At 38.8% G+C, this 19,662-nt stretch overlaps 1 protein-coding gene across 3 annotated transcripts in view; it reads right to left on the bottom strand.

Moving 5' to 3' along the window:
• Nucleotides 1-6,273: 6,273 nt before the first annotated feature.
• Nucleotides 6,274-19,662, bottom strand: part of CEP350 (centrosomal protein 350) — a 153,035-nt gene continuing 139,646 nt past the window's right edge. For all 3 annotated transcript variants that reach the window (XM_065936152.1, XM_065936154.1, XM_065936153.1), the window contains 4 exons: nt 18,690-19,097; nt 18,444-18,590; nt 15,583-15,705; nt 6,274-10,174 (listed from right to left, as the gene is read on the bottom strand). In XM_065936152.1, coding sequence (XP_065792224.1) covers nt 10,010-10,174; nt 15,583-15,705; nt 18,444-18,590; nt 18,690-19,097 — 843 coding nt within the window. In that variant the 3' untranslated portion in view covers nt 6,274-10,009. The remainder of the gene's footprint in view (nt 10,175-15,582; nt 15,706-18,443; nt 18,591-18,689; nt 19,098-19,662) is intronic.

Genomic DNA, 19,662 nt, shown 5'->3' with positions numbered 1-19,662 from the left:
ACCCCCTTTCTCTCACTAAAGAAACTCAACCTTGAGACTCAGAGTAGGAATTTGGAGTTTTAAAATTCCACTTAGCTCATCTAATTGTTTAAATCAATTTTCTCAAAATAGTAGTAGTAACACTGACAGACCAGTTAGGGAAGTTATTTAGATGATTATTACTTTTCAAAATATTTTGACTGCGCTTAAAATGGGTCATCACACATGCCTCTTTGTATTGTGGAAACTCAGAATCCTGGAATGTGTTTGGAGCTAAAAGAGTGGATTTGGGTTTCCTGATGTGCATTCTTAAGACAAATTGCATAAAATGTATTTTTCAACAATATCCTTGTTCAAACAAAAACACACAAAAATTTGATATCTACTTACAGATGATGCCAGTGTCACAAAAACAAAATAAATTGTAAGAGTTATAGAGCCAAGGGAAATATGGGCCTTCTGAATGTAGTTCTACTCAAGTTGACACATTGAGGCCACTAGTTAATAACACAACAGGACAAATCACTTCCCTACAATCGAACACACATCTTTAATCTTTTTTTAATTTGCAAAAGAACTAAAATATTTTTAAATGTTAAATGCACCATTTCAATTACACATCATTTTTTAATGACCTTGAATTTAATTCTTAGTTGAAATGAAAAATATTTAGGTTGAAAAGCTGTGACCTAAAGTTAACTTTTGCAGATAGTAGTATTGGAATAGTGTTGAAGTTATAAGAGGAAAAGGAGTATAATTCTATCTAAATGTGGTTAGAGAAGTAAATGAAGAGAAGCTGAATATTATTTTTTGGTGTGGCTTTACTTTGGGCAGAGGGAGTATTAATTTTTATTACCCAGGTTATTCTTGTAGGGACTTCCTGGTGGTCCAGTGATTAAGACTCTGTGCTCCCAATGCAGGGGGCCCGGGTTCTATCCCTGGTTGGGGAACTAGATCCTGCAGGCTGTAACAAAAACCCAGGGCAGTCCCCCAGAAAGTGATAGTTGTACATGGCAAAAAAAATTTTTTTTTTTATTAAACACAGACACACAGAGGAGTCTTCAATCTCATTTCTCTAGTTCGCATCATCCAGAGGGACCCACTGTTCATCATTTCATTTCAGATTTTTGCTCTGGCCTTTACCTTGGTGTTCTTATACTTTAGCTATTGAATGCCTGTATTCATCAGTGTTCTCCAGAGAAACAGAGCCAATGGAATGTGTGTGTGGAGAAAGAGAGACAGAAAAAGAGAGAGGAACTGTAGGGATTGGCAGGTACAAAATCAACAAAGCAGGCCCGAAGGCTGAGGTAAGAGCTGATGTTGCAGCTTGAGGCCAAAGGCGGTCTGGGATCAGAATTCCCTCTTCCCTGTGGGACCTCAGTCTTTTTCTCTCCTCCTCTTACATCCTTTGCCTGATTGGATGAGACCCACCACATTATGAAGAATAATCAGTTTTATTGAAAATCTACTGATTGAAATGTTAATGTCATCTAATACATAGAGACATCTAGACTGATGTTTGATCAAATATCTGGAAACTTTGGCCTTGCCAAGTTGACACATGAAATTAACCATCAGATTTCTAGTATGGTAGATGCATATTTAGTTCTCTGATACCACCCTTCTCTTCCCCATCTTCGCAATATAATGATATCAGAATATTCAATTTTTATTTTAATTATAAACATTGTTTCTAGTTGAGCCAAGCAGTATGTCATGATTGTTCCCTATTTGTACAACACTGATTTTCCTCATTTTTTCATTACTCATTCTTTGAACCTATTACTAAGTCTTTTCTCACCTTCCAGCAGCCTACCAATTAAAAGTTTCACATGATTAAAACATCAGGTTATTTCCCACTCTCTTCTCCACCCTCCCTTCCACCCAGAGACCTTCCTTCTCAAGCTGTCTGTCCTCCTGCTCCCGTCTGCACTGACTGTCCCTTAGGTGTGCAAGATAGTCGTCATCCTGGAAAGGCCTTTTCCAACTCATCTTGGGAGTTTCCCTCACAGTCTTCCTGGAATAGAGCCCTTGTTTCTGGATCCCAAGTCTTTACCTTCCATGGTGTATGAGAAAAGGATGCTTGATAATTAAGGACTTCACCTTTCTGAAAGTGTCCATATTCTGCCTTAGCACTTGATTCATTGTTTGGCCAAGTGTAGACTTTTGGATGAAAACAATTTCCATTCAGTTTTTGAAAATTCCGCTGTATTTTTCTCAAGGCCTCCAATGTTTCTTCTCAGGAGAACGATGATATTTTTATGCCTAATCCTTTACATGCAATATTTTGTTTTTCTCTGCAGAAACTTTAAGAGTACTTTCTTTACCCACAGAGTCCTGATCGTTCACAATGACACAACTTACTGGGCGTCTATTTATTGTGCTGGACACCCACTGAACCATTTTCGGTGAGAAACTCATATATTTAATTTCCAGATTTTTCTCTTGTGTCGTTTCCTCTTGTTTTCTCTGTTCTTGTTAGATGTCCAGTTAATTAGGTGTTGGATTTCCTGGATTGGTTCCCTGATTTTATCTGTTTCTTTCCTATCTTTATCTACCTTTCTGTTTTATTTTCTAGAAGGACTTCCTTAATGCTATCCTCTAACTTTCTATTGAATTTAAAATTATGGCTACAATACTTCTACTTTTCAAGAGCAGTATCTTGTTGTCTGACTATACTCTTTTAGAGCATCTCATTCCTACTTTATGGATACAATATTGCTTCTGCTATCTCAGGATTTTAATTTTAATTACAGTTTTTGTCCCTTGTGATGTTTTCTTTTGTGCCACTCATTGTTTCACCAGAGTTCTCCTGTTTTTTCCTTCCTTTTTGAGTCAGTCTGTTTCACATAGGGGCTTCCTTGGTGGCTCAGAGGGTAAAGCGTCTGCCTGCAATGTGGGAGACCCGAGTTCGATCCCTGGGTCAGGAAGGTTTCCCAGGTGGCGCTAGTGGTAAAGAACCTGCCTGCCAGTGCAGGAGATATAAGACATGTGGGTTTGATCCCTGGGTCAGGAAGATCCCCAGGAGGAGGGCATGCCAACCCACTCCAGTATTCTTGTCTGGAGAATCCCATGGGCAGAGAAGCCTGGAGGGCTACAGTCCATTGGGTTGTACAGAGCCGGACACGACTGAAGTGACTTAGCACACGCGTTTCACATAGGAGACTTCCCCCAAATGTCCAGAGATGGCTGGCTGTTTGTTCACACATGGGTAATGTGCTAAAAGTGTGATGAGTAACTCAGTATGCGTGGGTGGGGCTTTTTGACTGGTCGACTTTACTGGAAGGCGATCAGGTGGCAATTCAACTTTTCCTGTGAAGGAATCTTCAAATGTTAGTACCTACAGGTCTTCTTGCCAATGCTATTCTGTTTTTCCAGAAGAGGGTCCTGCCGTCTTCTTACTTGGGCAGGGGTTTCTGAGTAAGCTTGTTTGGATCTTTCCATTCGGTCCTCAACAACTGCAACAAAGCCATCAAAACACCCAGCTTCCTGAATGGCAGCCCACTTAAGCCATCTGAACACTGCGCTCCAACACACAGTGGGTGACACTGAACTTGGACAGCGTGGAGGACCAGGCAGTTGCCTGATTAGCTTGCACCGGCCAAATCCCGATGCCAGGACATGCAACTGTTCTTTTTCTCCTGCTGGAACACACTTCCTGGGGGTGATGTGATCCGGGCCACAGTGGGGTCACCAGGAGGGCCTCCCAGTTCAAGTGTGGGGGCAGTGCTACCATCAAGTGCCTCCCTCCCAGGAACCCTACACAGAACATGGGACACTAGCTTCCCCTGGTTGTGCTGGGACCTCTGACTCAAGCGAGTGATATTACAAGGCATGTCAAGTCCATTCAAGATGACTCCCCTCCCCAGGACGGACTGCTGGGCTCAAGCAACAAGGGGCGATGGGTCCCACAGAAGTAGCTGATGAGAGTGTCTTCGGCTTTGGGTGTTTCCAGGAGTGGGAGTGATGTGGGAACTTGAACCTGTCTTCTTACTTCTAAGAAGCCTCTGTGGTGTTTGCATGACACTCTGGCGCAGCAGGCGGGAGAGGAGGCCAACGCAAACAATGCTGGGCTTCTCGTCCCAGAACAAGGCCCCTCTTGTCACACACTCCCATTTTAATGGCTTGGCCGGCACACAGTGACTTGGACTTTCCTTCAGATCAACAAGAATCACAGCCCACACTAGCCAAGGTGGTGATGCACACCTGAATGGCTCTCATTCTGCTGGGAGAAGGGGGTGGTGTCGGTATTAACATGACTGCCAGCGCCTCTTGCTGTGGGCATATCGACAAGGTGGGGCGGCAGAAGCGCCTGACTTGGGCTGGATGGTTATCATCTGCGCGCCTCCGGCCCCCCCGGACTCCACTTTTGAGTCCAGGCACTGGTGGTTCCTAGTTGAGGACCATCCTCCAGGGAGGCCTGCTTGATCATCGTCCAGGGTCTGGTTCTTTTAGTGACTGGTGATGCGCCATCTCAGCGTGACAGGGAGGCTCCGCAAGCACGCTGTATCCGTGCGGAGGTTCAGGGGGCCCATCACCCAGCTCCACCTACACATTTGGGGCCAATGATGGTCCTACCAGACTCGGTGCGCCTTGGTCTGCTCTGTCGGCATCTGGGCAGCAGGGGCGGGGTGGACTGTCAGGAAAGGCAGTCATGTACAACTTCTCGCCTTCTGCACGGTCAGGTAAGAATGGGCCTGGGCCTGGAACACCTCCTTACTGAGAGTTAAGAGTCCTCACAGTCTGTGCCGGGCTCATCACCCTTCCCTGCTTCAGACTCAGCCAGTCCTCCGGGTTCTGCTTCCCGGCCAGCGTCAGCGGCCCTCAGTTCAGGCATGCCCCCAGCCTGCTGTATCTCAGACCCCACAGGTGACAGGGCCCTTCCATGCACCACCAAGAGGGGTGTGTGCCGTCACATCGTCCCCTCAGGCTTCAGATGGACCCGCTGGCCACGGGGGACAAAGAACCGCAAGGGACTGGATCCTGGGCGCTTTCCCGCCTCTTTCTGTAAGGCAGCCCGGCCCCTCTTGAGCTTGCGGTGCCGTTGTCTGTTCTGTGATCCTACGCGCTGGCCTTCTCCGTGGGTAGCACTAGCCTGCCTTTTAGCTTTGGCCCCCCAGTGAAACAGTAATGCCATGCTTCACACCTTTCTCTGCAGCAGCCGCTGCCTCGTTTCTGAGCTTTTCTGGGATTTTGTGGAGCACTGGCTTGCTTCTCCAGCACTCATCTCTACAGGCACTCATCACTGTAGGTCCCACCAGTGCTGGTCTCACCTTCTACTTAGCTCTGCTGTGTTAATTGCCTTCCTCCCATCTACTATTTTTGCATGTTTTTCATTCAAGAAAACAGGCATTTGGTCTTTATTCCAAGGTTCAAGCTGTCATAGTAATGACTGTGACTTACCAACACACACAGTATCTGGCTCAAAGAGGGCACTCTAATTTCTTAGAACTTGCTGCAATATGGGAACTTTTTCTGAGAACTTCTTAAATGTTCATGGTTGTGTAGGAGTTAAAAGGTGTAGCAGGGACAGCCATCAGGAGGCTACCAGAGGAATTCAGGTGAGATGATGGTGGTGACTTCTAACTTGTTGGACCAGAGATGATTCATAATCCTGAACACCATCCATTGCCACCTTTGCAATACTTTTATTCTTCTGTATCTCTAGTCCCATTCTTCTCCAAGCTTGTATATCTAGAAATAAATTATAGCCACATCACATCATCAGATGGTTGTTCTTTGTTGTCCACTTAATTGTGACTTTCCACGTGTTGTATTTTATAAGGGTGATCAGAATTCAAGTCATTTGGGAGAAAAGACATTTGCTGTGAATTACAGGGAAGAAGCCCATTGCTATAGAACACAAAGTTGTAATTTATCAGGGAACTCTCCTCTGACTCACTCCCTTACTCTGTTGGGTCCTTGTATTATATACTCTCAAAACAGTACATGCTTCCTTTGCAGGACTTACCACATTTGTCATGCATTGTTTTTGAAATTATTTTTTGATGTCTCTCTTTCATCCCCCAAGGTCAGGGACCATGTCTGTCATCTTCGTTATCTCCCCTGCACTGGGCACAGTGATCAGAACACGAAGGTGTGTGCAGCGACTGTTGAGCTGCTCAGACGGTGTGGAAGCGGCATTTGTGTAAAGAGCCCTTCCGTGCAGCCTGCCCTACTCTTTTGCTCAAGCATCCGCACTCTGCTGTCCAGTAAGAGATCAGAAGTGAATTTTATGCAGACTAGCTTTCGAAACTTGGCTCAAAAGGCAAAAAAAGAAATGAATGCCTGACATGAAACTAATTTACAAATCAGTTTATTTACAGATTTTTCTCTTTTCTTAAAGTACATTTAACAAATCTATTTACACAGGTGTACATGGGAATTCATCCCAGTTATTTTACAGATCATACTTACAAACCACACCCTAAGTCTTCTGTGCAAAGTTGCACTGGATGTGACTATTGGCTGAAAGTGGCCTGATGACCAGGCTATTTACAAATACACAGTAAACGGGTTTGTTTTTTCATGTCTGCACAGTACAGTACACACAGGGAGGCTGGGCCTCCCAGGGAACGCTTTGCAATGTGTTTACCGAGAAGGCTTTGCAAAGTTTGGAAGGAAAAGCTATTAAACATAGGTTAATTAAAATGACAGTACCTCTTTTACATCAGTTTACATTTTTTCTTCACATTTTTATAATACAAAGATATCTTATTGAATTGTTGCACAACCAGTTTAAGATGATTTGTAAACATGTAAATTTCTACAATTTGCATTAAACATCATTGTAGTTTCTATCATTTGCTCTTTGAATTAATGTTTTATTCACTAGTATTTTTAAGGTAGTAAAAGAAGATGTAAGTTTGAACTTCTTGCAGAAAAGTTATGAGTCTCTAACGCTGTGCGAGTACACATTTTATTCAAGTATTGCAAAAAGCTAAGGCCACTTTTTTTCAAGACAAGAAAGTGAACAAAATTGTTTTTTATCAATAGGCCACAACACTCTTATGAGCAATGAAATCTCTTTTGAAAGATAATTTCTCAGAGACCTGTAGTCACAGAAGGAATTTTCCTTTCTTTTACATAAAAGAAAAACAAATTACCTTCCTTATTAACTACTTTTGAGCTCTTCCCATTTTTCCCTAGAGTAAAAATTCCTGTTTAGACCTGAAGAGGGAATCTATACCCTGTACTTATTTAACCCAGAGTGAAGTACCCTGGATAGCACAAATTATTTTGGACTCAGAAATAAATCTGAAGCCTATAGGTTGGTTTACTGCTAAATTCTGATAGTGCTATTATTCTAAAAGATATTACTGCTGATGCAAAGATCTTTTTCTTAGAGGAATTATGAAGAGTGAAAGAGGATGGGAGTGTGGGGAGAAGGAACAAAGATTACAAAGAGGGAATATTTAGATTCTTGGTTAAGAGGCAGAGCTTGATTAAAAAGATCCCAATATGGAACGAGTGGCTGGGTATCCATGTTTATTATTCCTAGTGCTAACACTGAACCCCTTTTCAATTGTATCCAAATAGTTACAACAGTAAGAAATCTGATGATTATAGTTTCTCTTGTTTTCTGCTACCAAACCATGGATAATCATTTCTAGCAAAGAGTAAGACTGATTCATTCCTGCCTCTCATTGGAAACCCAGAATTCTCAAGACAGTCACGAGAGCTGGAGTATGTTGGGACTGCTACTGCCACATTCTTGGCAGCATTCTTACCCGGGAACTTTAAGTCCAGGTTGCTGATTCCATGGACTTATATCATTTTTTTTTCCTTTTTTGAAATCACAAAGTCATACAGACTAAAGATAAAACTTTATTAAAAACTGATTTAGGTCCAAATAATGAGGATGTAGAAAAACAACCTATATTCCTATTATATTATTTTCATATTCGCTTATAAAAAATTTACAGCAGCTGTAAAGTTTCAGTATCATAAGGACAATGTAATCCTACAAACAGCCAAAGAATGTAGACAAGATGTTTTTCCGTCTTTCAAACAACACAACTGAAAAGAAAAGGCTTCGCTTTTCCTTGGCTACATGAAAATAATATCTCCACACTACTGGTTAATAACCCCAAGAAACCCTAGCTTCTCTTGATCAATTTGCTCATTATGGCTACAAGACTAGAGTTCAACATCAAAAGCCTAGAAGAAATGCTGGCAACATCAGTCTGAGCATTTCCCGAGACCCTATCACAACATTTCAGTGCTTTCCTTATTTGTCAAGAGCTATCATACCAGTCCTTGTGCAAAATGCAAATATTCCAATGATTATTTCAGTAAGTTTCTCATAATAACAAGATGAAACCAAAGAGAATGGAAGTGTGCATAGTGAAACATTTGAGACGCAAAGGCAAGTCTGGAGGAAAGATGCAGAAATGAACGAATGTGCACGCTAAAAGATTATACCATCTTTGGGGTTTTCCTAACATATTTTGAAGGTATAACATTCCAGGATATTTTAACTATGAATCCAGTGGATGTCTTCTATCATGCTTCTAATCAGGACCTTCAATATTAAGGCATTGACATTCACGCCTAAGATTATCCATATTCTTCTAGATTGCTTGAAGAAGGATAGGACTGATTAAGAGAAACCAGTCAAGAAGGCAGGGTGCTGGAGGCCCCAGGAGAGCATCACACATGCTCTAAGGTAGCAGCTGGAGTCTATATATATTTTTTTCAGATACAGGTAATAGTTGTGAGAAGCAATGCTGCAAGAGAGGCAGAATCTGAATTTTACAGTGTCTTCAAATCATCTTATCCCATTCCTGCTACTTTCAGGTGATCTTAGAAAAGTTCACTTCTTTTAATGTAATTTAACTGCCTTCTTAGACAGGTGTATGGGTTTGTTAAAACCATAGGCTTCCTGTGCAAAGACTACGAACCATAGAAGCTTCAAGACGGAAGTTTAACTATTACAAGAAGAATCTTTCACTTCTGAATAGGGACATACATTTTCAACTTAATAATTTATCTTAAAATAAATTAAAAAAATGTTCTATAGCGCAAAACAAGCACACAAACAATAGACAGTTATCTTTTTGTCTTTGGTGCACACACTCATTTCCTAAATCATTCAAGTAACAGCGTCTCTGACTTCTTGGGGAGATATGGGAGCTGAAAGTTTGAAGGCCAAAAATGAATTATTTCCACTTCTGCCATGCCTGGATGCCTGAGATGGTCCTGAGGATCTGTGATTCTGGGAGCAGCTGGTAGAGGTTCAGAAGAAGTAAGAAAAGTGCAGGGGTCGACAAGGGGTAGAAGAACCAGCCCTGCACCAGTCCTGTAAGCCCAGTCTTCAGTGAGGGCACTTCTCTGTTTTCATGCCCAAAGAGAAAAACTAAGCATAATGCAAAAGTTTAAAATTCTTTAGATGGTGCTCAGAAAGCAAGGCTACCATTGATTCCTGTTAACTTGACAGTCCACTTGGTGCTGCTCAATTGCAATAATGGAAGAAAATCATCTTCAAAAGGAAATGAAATGAACTCCACAATGGGAAATAGGCACACATTATCCAACTTGCCTATCTGAAAGCAGTTCAGGGTTTAATACTGTTTATAGAGACTATAATGTCCATTTCTGAATTTCATGGTATAAACCAGGATTACATTTCAAAAACGGTATGATGCACATCTATATACCTCTCTTGCCTGACTTCAGTCTCAAGGAAGTGATACCCTAGTCTAAGCTAAGAGGTAAGTCTGGTGTTTTCAGCCCTCATCTGAGACCAGTAGGAATGCTAACAAAAGGTGTAGGATTATACTGTGTGTCAACATCACGAGTGCAACCCTGCCCACCAAAACCAACCAATTAATCCAGTGGACAGTCTCTAAAGGCAAAGGCTGTAATACCAGATAGATCACACTGTCCCATGAACTCCAAACCAGAAGTCTTTAAGAACAGGTACAAAGTCCAGAAGCACTCTTGCTATGATGGAGATGGGGTGTGTATCACGAGGCAGAAAGGCCCAGGACTCATATTAGCACTCAGTGTTCGATTTATTTGCAAGATGTCACACAAGTAGCATTCTCCCCTGTTTTTCACTGATTTGATTCAGAACATCAATAGTATCTCTGATCAAGGTCTCAAAGATCCCATCAGCTAGCTGCATCTTCACGCACAACTCATCCTCATCATAGTTCACCCACTGGGCCTCTTCCTCGTGAAGCTCCTGCACCTAGAATTCAGAAAACAGAAAGGTTAGAACATCATTGTTACACAAAAGCTAGGAGATTAATGATATTTGCTGACTTTGTAAACCCATGCATGCGAATATAGCCCAAGGAAATAAGTCAGAGAAAAATGGTAATTTATATGATGTTATCAATAGCCCTTTTAAGCTGCAAAAAGTTTGAAAAAACTCAATTGTTGAATAAAAATTTATTTCAAATCTGTCAATCTTCACAATATTCCAGTATTTTACAGATATTAAGGATTGCAAGTATGTTGTCTCTGTCAACAAAGGAGAATACATAGAGGAATTTTAAGGGGAGGGAAGAACGCAAATTTTTAGATATATGGATTTACAATTATAAAACACATATATCAAAAGACAATACTGGACATGATTCTGGAGTATATAAATAAATGAGCAAAATTTCATATTTATGGAGTATATTTTCCCTTGGTCATGCCACGTGGCTTTGTGGGATCTCAGTTCCCCAGAAGTGACAGTGGCAAAGACTAAGCACTGGACCCCCAAGGAATTCCTTCCCCTCCTCCTTTTGTTATTAGAATATTCTTGAAATGTGCTATTGCTCAAGTTTATTTTAAAAGTCACTGTTAGCTTTTATAAAAAAATGCTCTCTTTGCATTTTAGGATTTGGGGATTCCTAAAGTAAACTAATGGAGGACATCAAGGCTGTATATTGTCACCCTGCTTATTTAACTTATATGCAGAGTACATCATGAGAAACGCTGGGCTGGAAGGAGCACAAGCTGGAATCAAGATTGCCGGGAGAAATATCAATAACCTCAGAAATGCAGATGACACCACCCTTATGGCAGAAAGTGAAGAGGAACTAAAGAGCCTCTTGATGAAAGTGAAAGAGGAGAGTGAAAAAGCTGGCTTAATGCTTAACATTCAGAAAACTAAGATCATGGCATCTGGTCCCATCACTTCATGGGAAATAGATGGGGAGACAGTGGAAACAGTGTCAGACTTTATTTTTCTGGGCTCCAAAAAAATCACTGCAGATGGTGACTGAAACCATGAAATTAAAAGACGCTTACTCCTTGGAAGGAAAGTTATGACCAACCTAGATAGCATACTAAAAAACAGAGACATTACTTTGCCAACAAAGGTCTGTCTGGTCAAGGGTATGGTTTTTCCAGTGGTCATGTATGGATGTGAGAGTTGGACTGTGAGGAAAGCTGAGCGCCGAAGGATTGATGCTTTTGAACTATGGTGTTAGAGAAGACTCTTGAGAGTCCCTTGGACTGCAAGAAGATCCAACCAGTCCATCCTAAAGGAGATCAGTCCTGGGTGTTCATTGGAAGGACTGATGCTGAAGCTGAAACTCCAGTACTTTGGCCACCAAAGAGTTGATTCATTGGAAAAGACCCTGATGCTGGGAGGGACTGGGGGCAGGAGGAAAGGGGACGACAGAGGATGAGATGGCTGGATGGCATCAGTGACTCGATGGGCATGAGTTTGAGGAAACTCCGGGAGTTTGTGATGGACAGGGAGGCCTGGTGTGCTTCGAATTCATGGGATCACAAACAGTCGGACACGACTGAGTGACTGAACTGAACTGAACTGAAAGTAAACTAAAAGGAATCAAATCAGAACTGCCCAAGATGGTTTGCTTGATGGCAACCCACTCCCAGTATTCTTGCCTGGAAAATCCCTTGGACAAAGGAATCTGGTAGGCTACAGTCCATGGGGTCGCAAAGAGTTGGACACGACTGAGCAAAGTGTAGACTTTTTAAAAGGCTGACCAAATTATTAACCATTGTCTTCTCCTGATCTTTTGAATTACAATACCCAAATATCACTTATTATTTTTTTCCCCAAATATCACTTATAAACAAAATTTAAGTATGTAAAAAAAAAAGAAAAAGAAAAAAAGCCCCAAACCCTGTATAGGAAAACTAGCTGGCAAGACTATCAATTCCAGCAAAAATGGTAGCATATGATAATGCAAAAAAGTTCTTGTATAATAAAAAATGTTTGTAATTCATAAATCATAAGAAAGGAGGGAGATTATAAGTATTAGAATAAATAGGGATTAAAAGAGTGGCAAGTGTTGCAGCTACTTAGGGGAGGAATTAAGAGACAAGAAACAAAAAGAATAAAGTCAAAGATATGTCTAAAGAAGTACCTGAGGGAATTGGAAGAACTGGGGAAAGGCAATATTCTAAGAGACAATAGCTGAGGATTTTCCAGAATTGAATAAAGATAATGAATCTACAGATGCAATAAACTCAGGGAATCCAAAGTAGGAAGAATAAAAATAAATCCATGACTAGACACATCCAGAGAAAATGCAGAACAAATATACAAACACATGCAATCTTAAATAGGAAACAAAAAGAAAAGACAAATTCCCCCATAAAGGACTGTCAGCATATTCCTCAAGATCAACAACACAGGTCAGCTTACAATGAAATAACATCTTCAAATTGCTGAAGTAAAAAGAGCTACGAGCCTAGAATTCAATACTCAGGTAAATTATAATTAAAGAGTAAGAGCTGAAATAAAAAAGATGTACAGACAAAGACTACAAAGGTGAAAACTGAACTCAGAATGAAAGAGATGCAGAAACAGTGGTTTCTCTATTAATTTCTGTTCTTTTCTGTACTTCCAATATATTTATTAAACATATGAAAGATTTGGAGTAGTCATTAAACTGGCAAAAAAAATTAACTTCATTAATAATAAAATTGTTACAAGAAAAATGAATTCTTTTTTTTTTTTTTTACAAAGATCAAAACATTAGCCAGTATTGGCAAAGGTAAAAAGACACATCATTCCTGTACCATGCTGGTGAGTATGTATAATTGGTACAACCTTTCTAGAAAACAATCTGACGAACACATACAAAAGCGTTAACATTCTGCATATACTTTTAATCAGCAATTCTAAGAACTTACTGAGTAAATTATTGGACATAGTTACAAAGATATACCATATTGCAAGATATTTATTACTGCAAGATATTTATTATTTCAAAGAATAAAAAAATGATTAACTGATTAATTATGATACACAATTCCACAATGGACTATTGTATTTCCACAGAAATTAAAATGGAAATTTATTTTAAAAATGATATACACTTAATAACAGGAAAATATCCACATTTAATTAAGTAAAAACAATCAGAATATGAAAGAAACTATGATCCCAATCATTAAAAAAAATTCTTTGTATAAAAATAAACTCTAAGGCTATTATGTCAAAATAATTAAGAGTTATCTACATGGTAAGATTATCATGACTATTTTTTTCAATTAATCCATACTTTAAATTTTTGAAAATGAGCATTATTTATAAAAAATATAATTTTAAAAACTTATTTGAAATTTCTATTTTTGAGACCCTTTTCTTTTGAACTGACAGCAAAATTTGTTTTACGTTTTAAATCTCAGTCCCTCTAAAATGCACAAAAATTAGAATCTCCAAATGCTAAATTGGCTAAATATAATAGTGGAAATGGTGACCATGACCAGTTTATTTAGTGTTTCTTGTTGATAACGAACTCAAGTTGCTAACAGTATCGTTTCCCTAAACATTATGAAAAATGAACTCATGAAAAAAGTTACATAGGCCCAGGCAGCTCAGCTCACTCCCCAGCCACACGAACCTTTTGGTTCCACACGCCTTCCCATGTCAGGTCTCTGCACATGTAGTCTCCTCTCCCTGAAATGCTCTGCTCTCTACACAAAACTCAGGTTGTACCTACTCATCTTTAAGACCTCAGCTCAACTGTCACTTCCTCAGGGAAGCCTTTCCTGACCATCTTCATTAGATCAGTTTCCTCTCAATGCTTTTATAATAACTCGCTATTCTTCTAGTTTTATAATTTATAATTACACATTTGTGTAAATTATATACTAATGGCTAGCTTCCACCAACAAACTGTAAATCCACGAAGGCAGGGACTATGTCTGTCTTGCTTACTACTATAACACTGGCCCTTAATTAGCACACTTCTTGGCTAAATGCATGCACAGAGATGATTTATAGGGAATATGATCAATTCAACTGATAGTAGAATAAATGAATGTCTCTTGGTGTGCTTTTTCCTTTAATTTTTAAAGAGGTGGAAGAAGTTACATCGTGTTAATTACTAACTCAGATTTAAACCACTGCAGAAATATGAGAGCAAGTTCACCTTGAGAGGCAAAGATCTATGAATTGGTTAAAGTCCTGCTCTTATTTGTTAGGTAAGTCACTTAATATCTTTGAATCTCATTTGTAAAACAGAGTAACATCCTACCTCATATAATTATTGTGAGGATCAAGTAAGTTATGAGAAAGAATATTTAACAAATGTTTATCTAGTAAAGTTATTACTGAGTAAATGAAGCACTAGAGGTACATATTTGGAAAAAATTGATAAACTTAAGCATTACATTTTTTTCATGATATGAATATAAATATAGAAAAAAATATAAAGTCCAAAGTGAAAATGCTTGGAGACAAACCTGAATCAACTAACACCTGAGTTTCCTAAGGTTTGATACTACTTAACATTGTAACATTCTTTTAGGGAAGAAAGAATGAAAGACTTTTTCTCCTTCTTTTTTTTCTTTTTTGTTGCTGTTTGATAAGCACTTTTCTAATGCTATAAAATATACTGCAAAATGGAATAAATCCTATCCAACTAAATTTCTGGATAGTAATAGTGATGATTAAATGATAACTGCTAATGTTTATTGAGTTATGTGTAAGGTACTGTTCTATATATATACATAAATACTCGTTTAATTCTCTTAATAATTGTATCAGGTAGGTACTATTATTATCATCTTCATTTTGCAGATAGAGAAATGAGGCATGAAAAGATCAATCTGTCCAAGATTACACAAGTAAAGTGCCAAGACAGGGATTTAAGTTCAGGTGGTCTGGCCCCAGTCTATACTGGTCTCTTTAAATTCAGAACCTTAAGTTTGTTTCCAAACTTTTTATCTCTCAAGTTCTCCACGTCTACAAAATACTATTAAGTTAAATATTCATCTACTCAATTTAAAAGAAAGCAATTTTCCAAACTGATGGGCAGAAAGAAATGCAGCAACTGAAGACTTTAAGACTTTACTATTATAGACTTGGGCTTTCCAGATGGCTCAGTGGTAAAGAATCCTCCTGCCAATGCAGGAGACATGGGTTTAATCCCTGGGTCAGGAAGATCCCCTGGAGGAGGAAATGGCAACCCACTCCAGTAGCCTTGCTTGGAAAATCCCATGGACAGAGGAGCCTGGTGGGCTACAGTTCAGAGTCGCAAAGAGTCGGACAGATCTAAGCACATGGGCACATCATAGACTTAGGATCAATTATATTTCCTTTCCTTTTAGAATCTAACTACATTCTGATTTTGGAAAAGATGGTCTAATAAAAACAGTTCAGTTATAGACACTGACCAGGATATGATCCACTCGGTCTCTTTTCTTTCTTCCAAATTTCATCATTTTCTGCCAATCTGTTTTGTGGTTTGGCTCCTTTTTAAGACTGAATAGCTTGAGTACTTCGGTTGCTATGAAGTTCTGTGAAAATAAGAGGAATGCATGAAACACAAACTTTCTGAGACTTAGTACTTATAAAGCAGTAAACAAATTTTTGCTAAGAATACAATGTTTATTTAAAAAAAAGATCACATTAATACAAACTTCTTTCACTTACGGTTCCACTTAGCAATTTGAAGAGAAAAACATTCCTAAAGGCTCAGACTTTATTCACTTAAAAGCATTTTTTGTTTCTACACAACATACAAAAAAAAAAGTAAAACCTACTCATAAGTTTGCAAAAACAAAAATCACTTTAGAGTCCCCTCTACCCAAGAACCACCATTAGTTTACTTCAAGCTGGCAAAACTACAAAAGAAAGTATAAAGTAAATCTTTGAATAAGGCTTTAGTTGGGATAGGTTATTTTGAAGCACCAAGATTCAAGTATGTTAAATTAAAAAAATACTAATCAACATTTCAGTTTGAGAGGCATGGTAATTTTACTGCTAACAGTATTTGAACTATCACCCTTAAAAAAAGCTTTACAAAATGCTTTAACAATACTTTTGTCGCTGTTTTTTTTTTTAACCCTGCCTTATAGAAGGTATTCTTCAATGACCTGAGGATACAGACATACAAGACACTCATCTGTGATGCTGCTGTTGCTGTTCAGTTGCTAAGTTGTGTCTGACTCGTTGTCAGCCCATGGACTGTAGCCGGCCAGGCTCCTCTGTCCATGGAATTTCCTAGGCAAGAATGCTGGAGTGGGTTGCCACTTCTTTCTCCAGGGGATCTTCCCGACCCAGGGACTGAACTCAGGCTCTCCTGCATTGCAGGCAGATTCTTAACCCCTGAGCCAGCTGGGAAGCCTGGTTATAGCAATATTAAAATTGGTAGGAAGTATCATTGTGTGTTACAATGATGTACATGGTCTGATGAATGCTGGTATATATTATGTATCTTATTTCAACATGTTTGTTCTTTGTTATCAATAAAATAGTATTACTTTTAAAAAAAATAGTATTACCTTTTATGGCTGTTCTATTAAAAAAAAACAGTGTCTCACTCTCACATTCACACACACACACACACATGCATTCATCAACTGCTGGGGGCTGAAAGGAATGGAGTGCACCGGGGTTTTGAAAAAGCCCCCCAGGTGGTTCTGATAATTCATTTCTCAAAGTTGAATACTATTTTAAAAGTTTTTGTTTTTTTAATCCATCAAGTCAATCTTTGAAAACTTCTTTTTCTCCTGCTTTAAGTTAAGCAAAGGTCAGCAAACATTTTCTGTAAAAGACCAAATTGTAACTATTTCAGGCTTTGTGGGTCATATGGTCCCTATTGCAGCTACTCAACTTTGTTGTTGGTAGTAGGAGAGCAGGCGTGGACAAGATGTAAATAACTAGGTGTGGTTATGGCAACTTTACTTTTAAAAACATGTGGTGGCCTGGATTTGGCCTGTGGGTCATAGTTTGCCTACCTCTGATGTAAGCATACATCTCATAGATATCTGTTGGTGTTCTGTCAGTATGAGTATTTTTAAAAGCTTTCTATAGTTAACAATACTGTATCATATACTTCAAAGTTGCTAACAGAGATCTTAAAAGTTCTCATCACAAGCAAAACAAATTTGTAACTATGTGTGGTGATAGATGTTAACCAGACATACTGTGGTGCTCTTTTTACAGTATATACAAAGATCAAATTGTTACATTAAATACCTGAAACTAACATAATGTTATGCATTAATTACATCTCAGGGAAAAAAAGACCAAATTGTTTAGACAGTGCCTCCTTTCATGTTATATACCAGATTAATGTGTATGCTCCTTTAATGTATTTTGATCGTCCAGATATACAACTGGATAATGTAAGACAATACATAAGTAAAATAAGTAATTGGAGGCAGACTCTCTGGGGAAAAAAATAGTTTCTATGATCAAATAAGTTTGGGAGACATAACTCTAGAGCCTTGCTACTCAAAATAATCCTAGAGTCAGCAACAAGAGCATCACTTGGGAGCTTGCAGAAATGCAGAATTTCTGGTCCTACTCCAGATCTAATCAGTAAGAAATCTGCATTTTTACCAAAATCCCCAGGTGACTCAGATGCACATTAAAGTTTGAAAGGCACTGCAATGGGAATATAACCTTTGCTATATTCCAAGAACAGATGAATAAGCAGAGAGATTTTCACCCAGTGATTTTAAAGTTGGTTTGCTGAGAGTCCCTATAGCTCCAGGGCACTTAATCTTTTTAGGGGCTTCTTAGACAACAAGCAATATTTTTTATATATCACATTATCCTATATATTTCAAAACAACATAACCAATCTGAAACCTCCAAAATCAAAGATGGAAAGGTTATATCATTTATGTGCCTAGGGTTGGCATATATGATATATGTCTTCTGATACTTTTACAGTATTATACCTATCTCTAAATCATGAAGAACTCACCTAAAACTCATATGAATTCCAATAATTTATCTCCCTGAGTACTTGCTAATTTCTTAAAAATATTATAAAATGTATGTATATGAAATTACTGTTAAGTTTTATTTTGCAAAAAGTTGAGGGCTCAGGATTCCCTGTCACCCTCATTGTTCTTTTGCTCACAGACAGAATGAACAAATATTTACTGAACACCTACTATGGAACAGGTCTTGAGGGCAGAAGAGTGAATAATACAAGAGTACCTGCTTTAATGACATTTATAGATCTGTACAAAAAGAAGATCAAATAAAAAAAGGAGATACTTTGTAGTTTCCAGTTTACCTTGATTTCATCAAGGTTATTTGGATTTTTCACTCGTCGGAAATAACTGGAGTTGATTCTACATGGCTTCATCCAGACAGGTTGATTCAAGTTGGGATCCTCAGCAAATATTTCCTCAAAAATCTCTTTTGTTAAATCAAAAACCGCCTTGATAAGAAAAAGAAACAAAATGAAATGGCTAAGAATCCAAATTTCAGACAATAGTGAGAAGTTTAAAAATTAGAATTATCCTTCCCTGTTACATACCTGCTTGTACACCCTTTTACTAGTACTTTCTATATCTAGACCCTTACTGGCACAGCCAAGCAGTTTTGCAGGAATACTGATGCTGTGAAGATCACGACCTAATTCTTTCCATTTCCAAAGTTCTTCTGCTGCATCATGTACAAGAATTTCTACTTCCTCTGCAGTATGTGGGACTGCCAGTAATGTTTCACATGGCTTTTCTGGAGCTCTTTTAGGTTCTGCCATTAAAGGTACAATTGTTTCTTCTGCCTTGTTTTTTTGGATCTTGTGAGAAGAGCTCAAACCAAAGTCTTCATCAAACCAGTCTTGATCATCTCCTAACACGCTCAGGAACTCCCGGCTGATCTCAAGTTCAGCAAGTCTCTTAGCAAGCTCTTCCTGCCCACTGGCACCAAATACTGGACTTTCCTACAGAAATGGAACCATTCAAACAGATCACCATTTAGTAACCTCAGGTTACTTAACAAGTTTGGGCTTTTTTTTTTCCTTTTTTTTTAAGACAAACTACATATATTACTTGTATATTTGCTATTTCTCTATAAACAAGCAAAATAAAAACAACATAGTGGCTACTGATGAACAATTTCAGGAAAAACTATCCTGTTTCCTGTAATTCTGCTTACATAAGTCTTATTATTCAGTTTTTACAAAATGTGTATTGATTAGTTTTTTCCATTTTGTATCACCATTACTCTGCTTCTGAAGAATTTTACTTCTGGGGTATGGAAATGAGATATAAAATTTCTCACCTTTGGTGATCATCTGGTTCAAGTTACTCAAAATCATTGCTGTTGTTCAACTGTCCATGGGCAGCCTGAACAAGCTGATGGTCTGAGCATATGTCACAGTGGACATATTTCAGTTTTACCAGAGTCAACATCACAACTGGCAGTTTCTGCAAGGCAACTGTGACTGAGTGGATATGTAAGCAAATCATCTCACAGGCAGAAAAGAACTGGGCTGAGAAACAATG

The sequence above is a fragment of the Muntiacus reevesi genome, chromosome 5 (genome assembly GCF_963930625.1).
Source record: "Muntiacus reevesi chromosome 5, mMunRee1.1, whole genome shotgun sequence".
Taxonomy (NCBI): domain Eukaryota; kingdom Metazoa; phylum Chordata; class Mammalia; order Artiodactyla; family Cervidae; genus Muntiacus; species Muntiacus reevesi.
The sequence above is the reverse complement of the archived record's forward strand: the minus strand, read 5'-3'. Positions and strand labels throughout refer to the sequence as shown.